The sequence below is a fragment of the Abramis brama genome (assembly GCF_963993115.1).
Source record: "Abramis brama genome assembly, chromosome: 13".
NCBI lineage: Eukaryota > Metazoa > Chordata > Actinopteri > Cypriniformes > Leuciscidae > Abramis > Abramis brama.
The window spans coordinates 1,776,289-1,784,825 of NC_139975.1; the positions used below are offsets into that span (position 1 = coordinate 1,776,289).

Sequence of the window (8,537 nt, forward strand, 5' to 3'; positions counted from 1 at the left end):
ATGCTGTTCATCAACATGCTCTGTCAGCTCAGGCTTTGATCCCGAGTTTAGGAGTTTAGGAGTGACATCAGTAGCGAACAGCCAATCACAGGCTGAGAAAGAGGAAAACTGAGGTTCATTTCTCATGAGAGAAGCAGCGCGATTCACTACAGAATATTAAGAAATCGAAAAATATAAAGAATTTAAACAAATTTACACAACAAGAAGAAAATAGCTGTGTATGAAAGAGGACAACTAAAAGAAAAAGTCTTGCTATATCAGTGCAAGTAAAAGTTAGTTTATACAGTTGATAAAGGTATAGAGAGAATTGAACATTTAAGCTCACATGCAGTCATTTTATAGCTTCATCTATTACATAAATAATATCCAAATCATACTAATGTTATGATTCTAAATAAGCATTACTAAAAGCCGGACGATTTTGTCTTTAAAAGTAATTTGCTGTGTAGTGATCTTAGAGTAGAAACAAGTGGAGTGACTTTATCGCATCAGACACGCTGACACTGCCTATCCTCCTAAACCGGCTTCATAGCACAGGCCCCTAGACTATACCTGTCCTGTGTAGACTTTTGCTATTTCCTGTTCTGTGCCGTGTTTTGTAGTCCTTTGTAGTTTTTCTTGTTGATTAGTTCATGATTGTTCCCAGGTGTGTCTTGTTCGCCAATCTCCTCTTGAGTGTAAATATACCCCAGTGTTTCTCATGTTGTTGGTCTGAGGGTTGTTCCATAAAACAAGATTAGAATACAAGCCAGGCTTATTTTGGTTAGTCAGACTTATTGTCGGTTGATTCTGTTTCATAAAGCAAACTTAAAATAGTTTGAACTCAGTTACAACTGGCAGCTTATGCTGGGAAACTAGCCTGGTCCAGGACAGGCTAACTGGCAGGCTAAGACTCAGCTGTTACACAGATCCTCTAACACTGACCAATAGGAAATGATTAGTTCATCTTTGGGGTCTGAGTCCTTCGTTCTTTTCTCACGTGACAGCCATATTGAATACTTAACCTAGTTAATAATTCACAACCTGCTTACAAACAAGCGCGTAGTTAGTTTTTTTGGATCCACTTGGATGATGCGACGGCAGCCACAGTACAACGGCATCTCCTACAATAAGGTGGAGAGAGGAGAGAGAGTGATAGAGCCAATTCAGTGGATGGGGATTATTAGGAGGCCATGATTGGCAAGGGCCAATGGGTGGAGTGTGGCCAATGTACAGCTTCGGTACGCAGAGCCATAGGACTATTATTGTGTTCTTGTTGAACAGGCCTGGGGAACCACTGATGACGTCACAGGCTCAGATTTGCTTGACCAATCGGCTGAAAGGGGCGTCTCATGACCGCCCAAATGTGCAAAATTAATTTTGAAGTCATTTATCCGTTTTTGACCCGTGAACCAAAAAACGAAAAATCAAGCCGAAATCTCTTTTCTTTTTTTTCTCAGAAAAAAACGAATAAAGGCGCGTTTTCTCGTTTTTGCTCAGCTCATTTCAAATTGAAAAACAAACTATCAAAAAGTACACGGACCATTTTATTTGGTGAATTTCTTAACATATCCTCGGCTCGGATACTTAAAAAAAACATGGCGGCCAGCAGCCAATCAGCTTTCAGTGGCGAATGGCCTACCATTACAAAAATGGATATATTTGTACTTCTCATTCATTTCAAATAATGTAACGTAATTTAAATAGCTTCTATAAATCTTTATAAACTTTTACGAACTTTAAACTTTGAATTTTTAAAATGTTTTTACCTCATCAGAATTGTACGAAACTTGGTGACTTTCGTGGCACTTGCTCCATGAACACAATCAAATCATGAATATGATTAGAAAAAGCTAAATTATCTTATAAAATAGTCACACCCGTGATCATCACAGTCTAAAATGACCGCCACAGAAAATATGGAAAATACAGAGCAATATTTGGGGGTAAAATGTATAAATCATCCACCATCAGTCTTTGATAATGTCCATATATACACTCACCTAAAGGATTATTAGGAACACCATACTAATACTGTGTTTGACCCCCTTTCGCCTTCAGAACTGCCTTAATTCTACGTGGCATTGATTCAACAAGGTGCTGAAAGCATTCTTTAGAAATGTTGGCCCATATTGATAGGATAGCATCTTGCAGTTGATGGAGATTTGTGGGATGCACATCCAGGGCACGAAGCTCCCGTTCCACCACATCCCAAAGATGCTCTATTGGGTTGAGATCTGGTGACTGTGGGGGCCATTTTAGTGCAGTGAACTCATTGTCATGTTCAAGAAACCAATTTGAAATGATTCAAGCTTTGTGACATGGTGCATTATCCTGCTGGAAGTAACCATCAGAGGATGGGTACATGGTGGTCATAAAGGGATGGACATGGTCAGAAACTATGCTCAGGTAGGCCGTGGCATTTAAACAATGCCCAATTGGCACTAAGGGGCCTAAAGTGTGCCAAGAAAACATCCCCCACACCATTACACCACCACCACCAGCCTGCACAGTGGTAACAAGGCATGATGGATCCATGTTCTCATTCTGTTTACGCCAAATTCTGACTCTACCATCTGAATGTCTCAACAGAAATCGAGACTCAGACCAGGCAACATTTTTCCAGTCTTCAACTGTCCAATTTTGGTGAGCTCGTGCAAATTGTAGCCTCTTTTTCCTATTTGTAGTGGAGATGAGTGGTACCCGGTGGGGTCTTCTGCTGTTGTAGCCCATCCGCCTCAAGGTTGTGCGTGTTGTGGCTTCACAAATGCTTTGCTGCATACCTCGGTTGTAACGAGTGGTTATTTCAGTCAAAGTTGCTCTTCTATCAGCTTGAATCAGTCGGCCCATTCTCCTCTGACCTCTAGCGTCAACAAGGCATTTTCGCCCACAGGACTGCCGCATACTGGATGTTTTTCCCTTTTCACACCATTCTTTGTAAACCCTAGAAATGGTTGTGCGTGAAAATCCCAGTAACTGAGCAGATTGTGAAATACTCAGACCGGCCCGTCTGGCACCAACAACCATGCCACGCTCAAAATTGCTTAAATCACCTTTCTTTCCCATTCTGACATTCAGTTTGGAGTTCAGGAGATTGTCTTGACCAGGACCACACCCCTAAATGCATTGAAGCAACTGCCATGTGATTGGTTGATTAGATAATTGCATTAATGAGAAATTGAACAGGTGTTCCTAATAATCCTTTAGGTGAGTGTATATATATATATATATATCCAAATGCAAAACCTAATAAAAGTAAGTAATTATGAATGAAATACTCAACTTATAAGCAACTAGGGAATCCACAGCCCTACTGTACTGTATAATATCTATATAGGACTATACAGGGATCTATAGTTAATATTCAACAATATTATTGATCTCCTGCATTGACATTATATGATAACTGAACTGAGCTGGACGATGACATCACGGTTTACTCCAGAGCGGCTATATATATATATATAAAAATGAACTAAATTAATAACTTTTTTACAACAGAAATGAAGCATCAATGAACTTACTGAAGCTGGACTGTGACGCTATTTTCTTCTGGAAACAAACTTTGTTGCATTATTGTCCTGTTCTCTCTGTAAAGCTGCTCTGAAACACTCTGTGTGTAAAAAGCGCTGTATAAATAGAGTGTGTGTGTTTGTGTGTGTAACTGAGCATGTGTGAGTGATAGTGTGTGTGAGTAATAGTGTGTATGAGTGAGTGTGAGTGTGTGAGAGCGTGTTTGTGTGTGTAACTGAGCATGTGTGAGTGATAGTGTGTGTGAGTGATAGTGTGTATGTGTGTGTAACTGAGGGCATGTGTGAGTGATAGTGTGTGTGTGTGAGTGATAGTGTGTATGTGTATGTGTGTGTAACTGAGGGCATGTGTGAGTGATAGTGTGTGTGAGTGAGCGTGTATGTGTGTGTAACTGAGGGCATGTGTGAGTGATAGTGTGTGAGTGATAGTGTGTATGAGTGAGTGTGAGTGTGTGTGAGAGCGTGTTTGTGTGTGTAACTGAGCATGTGTGAGTGATAGTGTGTGTGAGTGATAGTGTGTATGTGTGTTTAACTGAGGGCATGTGTGAGTGATAGTGTGTATGTGTGTGTAACTGAGGGCATGTGTGAGTGATAGTGTGTGTGAGTGAGCGTGTTTGTGTGTGTAACTGAGCATGTGTGAGTGATAGTGTGTGTGTGTGAGTGATAGTGTGTATGTGTGTGTAACTGAGGGCATGTGTGAGTGATAGTGTGTATGTGTGTGTAACTGAGCATGTGTGAGTGATAGTGTGTGTGAGTGATAGTGTGTATGTGTGTTTAACTGAGGGCATGTGTGAGTGATAGTGTGTATGTGTGTGTAACTGAGCATGTGTGAGTGATAGTGTGTGTGAGTGAGCGTGTTCGTGTGTGTAACTGAGCATGTGTGAGTGATAGTGTGTGTGATAGTGTGTATGTGTGTGTAATTGAGCATGTGTGAGTGATAGTGTGTATGTGTGTGTGTGTAACTGAGGGCATGTGTGAGTGAGCGTGTTCGTGTGTGTAACTGAGCATGTGTGAGTGATAGTGTGTATGTGTGTGTAACTGAGTATGTGTGAGTGATAGTGTTCGATAGTGATAGTGTGTGTGAGTGAGCGTGTTCGTGTGTGTAACTGAGCATGTGTGAGTGATAGTGTGTATGTGTGTGTAACTGAGCATGTGTGAGTGATAGTGTGTGTGAGTGAGCGTGTTCGTGTGTGTAACTGAGCATGTGTGAGTGATAGTGTGTGTGAGTGAGCGTGTTCGTGTGTGTAACTGAGCATGTGTGAGTGTGTGAGTGTGTTTGTGTGTGTAACTGACCATGTGTGAGTGATAGTGTGTGTGAGTGAGTAACTGAGCATGTGTGAGTGATAGTGTGTGTGTGTGTGTGTTTGTAACTGAGCATGTGTTAGTGATAGTTTGTGAGTGTGTGTGAGTGATTATATGGTAAATGGACTGCATTTATATAGCGCTTTTTAGGTGTCTTGCTCATGGACACCTCGACACTTGGTCAGGTGGAACCGGGGATTGAACCACCAACCTTCCGGTTTGTAGACAACCTACATGAACCACTGAGCCACCGCCGCCCCAATTCTATGTATACAGTATATGTATTATATGAATCTGTACTGTAAAGGTGCTGTATAATGAAGGTGTCCTGATCGAGTGTGTGTGTCAGTGCAGTGTGCAGAAGAGACGTGAGCGTTCACTGTATTCAGATGCACTTTATTCTACAGTAAAAATCATGTTCTCCGCATTTCTACACAGGGTTGTGACAACGAGGGTGTGTGTTTTCAGTCTCTTCACAGCAAGTCCTCATGCAAGCGTCAGTCTTTGTTGACGGTGCGCGTGCAGCGGGTGAAGTGTGTGACGCACGCGGGGAGCATGGAGCGTAGTGCGCGTCTGAGGCTCGGCGCGGGGTCGTCGTCGCTCGCCGGCGGTCGGTCCGTCTCGTCCGATCTCGCCTCGTCCTCCACAAACTCCACCTCGATGAACTCCAGCAGACGCAGACGCGTCAAACACCTGCGCGTCAAACACACACACACACTCAGACAAGCAATGCAGTCTCAAACACAGTCAAAGATGTATTCAGACATCTTCAACATTCCTCCCATTATCATAGTTTATTCGTGTGAGTGTGTGTGTGAGTGTGTGTTCCTCCACCCACCTGCAGCTCCTGAGCACCATCATCTGTGTGAGTCTGCATGTGCGCAGCCGTAGCGAGCGCAGGTCCTGCAGACGGCCGAGAGACAGCAGACCCGGCCCGACCTCCTTCCCGCCCAGACTGAGGCGCTCCAGCCCCGGCCAGCCCTCGCCCAGCCCCAGCGCCACCATCTGGGTCCGGCTGCACGTCTCCAGCTCCAGGTGTGTGAGGCGCGCGAGTGTGTGTGAGCCGGGCGGGACGCAGCTCTTCAGACCCGCGACGGTCACGCGGATCAGGTCGCGCAGCTCCAGTCGGGTCAGGCCTCGCCACGCGCTCAGACTGCGCAGGTGCTGATCCGAGAACGACGGCACGCTATCCAGGACCAGCGTCTCGATGCCGTCTCCCTCGGAGAAGAAGCCGGCCGGGACTTCACAGAAATGCAGTTCCAGCACCTGTAACCAGCAGCAGGAGTGTTTTTCCATGGCACATACATAATAAACATTTAAAGGGGTCATCGGATGCCCATTTTCCACAAGTTGGTATGATTCTTTAGGGTCTTCATGTAAAGTTTGTAACATACTTTGGTTAAAATTCCTCAATGTTTGTGTAAAACAACAGCCTTTTTACCTCCTCAAAACAACTCTGTTCACAGCGACCCGTTTCGGTGCATGTCTCTTTAAATGACTATGAGGTGCATGTCTCTTTAAATGACTATGAGGTGCATGTCTCCTTAAATGATAATGAGGTGCATGTCTCTTTAAATGATGATGAGGTGCCTGTCTCTTTAAATGACTATAAGGTGCATGTCTCCTTAAATAATGAGGTGCATGTCTCTTTAAATGATAATGAGGTGCATGTCTCTTTAAATGATGATGAGGTGCATGTCTCTTTAAATGACTATGAGGTGCATGTCTCCTTAAATAATGAGGGGCATGTCTCTTTAAATGATAATGAGGGGCATGTCTCTTTAAATGATAATGAGGTGCATGTCTCTTTAAATGACTATGAGGTGCATGTCTCCTTAAATGATAATGAGGTGCATGTCTCCTTAAATGATAATGAGGGGCATGTCTCTTTAAATGATGATGAGGTGCATGTCTCTTTAAATGACGATGAGGTGCATGTCTCTTTAAATGACGATGAGGTGCATGTCTCTTTAAATGATAATGAGGTGCATGTCTCTAAACGACAATGAGGTGCATGTCTCTTTAAATGATAATGAGGTGCATGTCTCTTTAAATGATAATGAGGTGCATGTCTCTAAACGACAATGAGGTGCATGTCTCTTTAAATGATAATGAGGTGCATGTCTCTTTAAATGACTATGAGGTGCATGTCTCCTTAAATGATAATGAGGTGCATGTCTCCTTAAATGATAATGAGGGGCATGTCTCTTTAAATGATGATGAGGTGCATGTCTCTTTAAATGACAATGAGGTGCATGTCTCTTTAAATGATGATGAGGTGCATGTCTCTTTAAATGATAATGAGGTGCATGTCTCTAAACGACAATGAGGTGCATGTCTCTTTAAATGACAATGAGGTGCATGTCTCTTTAAATGACAATGAGGTGCATGTCTCTTTAAATGATAATGAGGTGCATGTCTCTAAACGACTATGAGGTGCATGTCTCTTTAAATGACAATGAGGTGCATGTCTCTTTAAATGATAATGAGGGGCATGTCTCTTTAAATGATGATGAGGTGCATGTCTCTTTAAATGATAATGAGGTGCATGTCTCTAAACGACAATGAGGTGCATGTCTCTTTAAATGACAATGAGGTGCATGTCTCTTTAAATGATAATGAGGTGCATGTCTCTTTAAATGACAATGAGGTGCATGTCTCTTTAAATGATAATGAGGTGCATGTCTCTTTAAATGACAATGAGGTGCATGTCTCTTTAAATGACAATGAGGTGCATGTCTCTTTAAATGATAATGAGGTGCATGTCTCTAAACGACTATGAGGTGCATGTCTCTTTAAATGACAATGAGGTGCATGTCTCTTTAAATGATAATGAGGGGCATGTCTCTTTAAATGATGATGAGGTGCATGTCTCTTTAAATGACAATGAGGTGCATGTCTCTTTAAATGATGATGAGGTGCATGTCTCTTTAAATGACAATGAGGTGCATGTCTCTTTAAATGATAATGAGGTGCATGTCTCTTTAAATGATAATGAGGTGCATGTCTCTCTAAATGACGGGGTGCATGTCTCTTTAAATGACAATGAGGTGCATGACTGTTTAAATGATAATGAGCAACTGCTCACATCTCTTCCATAGGGCGTGTTAACACAAGACACTAAAGTGATGCTCTGGTGGACAGAATACAAATGTCTGAGGGCAGAAATATGCTAATACAGGAAATAATAAATAAATAAGTGATCTCTTGGCAAAATAACTGGTGTCTGGTCCCGTGAATTAAACAACAGAAGGGTAAGACCCTGATCTGCACACCTGTAGTGAGAGCGGGAGCAGACGGCAGCTGGGTAAACCGCGCAGATCTGTGTGTATCAGGCAGAGTCTGCGCAGACGCGGACACTTGGAGCCGAGCGAGCGCAGCCAGGACTCGCTGAGGAACACGCCGGCGCGCGCAGACAGGAGCAGACCGCGCAGACGCAGGAGACGCAGCCCGTGACCCAGATACTGGCGCAGCAGAACCCACAGCACTCGAGACGTCACCTGCAACACACACACACACACACAGCAACATCTGGCTCAGGTTCTGGGTAATAACTGAAGAGGTGTAAGTGTGGCCTGTAAAGGTTTAGGTTAAGTAAATGCTTGAATTAAATTTATAGCTAGATATGCTAGTTTTTTTAAAGGGGTGGTGTAATGCCCTTTTCACAAGATGTAAAATAAGTCCCTGATGTCCCCAGAGTGTGTGTGTGAAGTTTAGCTCAAAATA

General features: G+C 43.0%; 1 protein-coding gene across 1 annotated transcript in view; it reads right to left on the reverse strand.

Annotated features, from left to right (window-relative positions):
* Positions 1–5,191: 5,191 nt before the first annotated feature.
* Positions 5,192–8,537, reverse strand: part of LOC311094826 (F-box/LRR-repeat protein 12) — a gene marked incomplete at its 5' end in the record, with an annotated part of 6,381 nt that continues 3,035 nt past the window's right edge. The window contains 3 exons of the mRNA XM_084132998.1: positions 5,192–5,504; positions 5,650–6,077; positions 8,087–8,311. Coding sequence (XP_083989124.1) covers positions 5,309–5,504; positions 5,650–6,077; positions 8,087–8,311 — 849 coding nt within the window. The 3' untranslated portion in view covers positions 5,192–5,308. The remainder of the gene's footprint in view (positions 5,505–5,649; positions 6,078–8,086; positions 8,312–8,537) is intronic.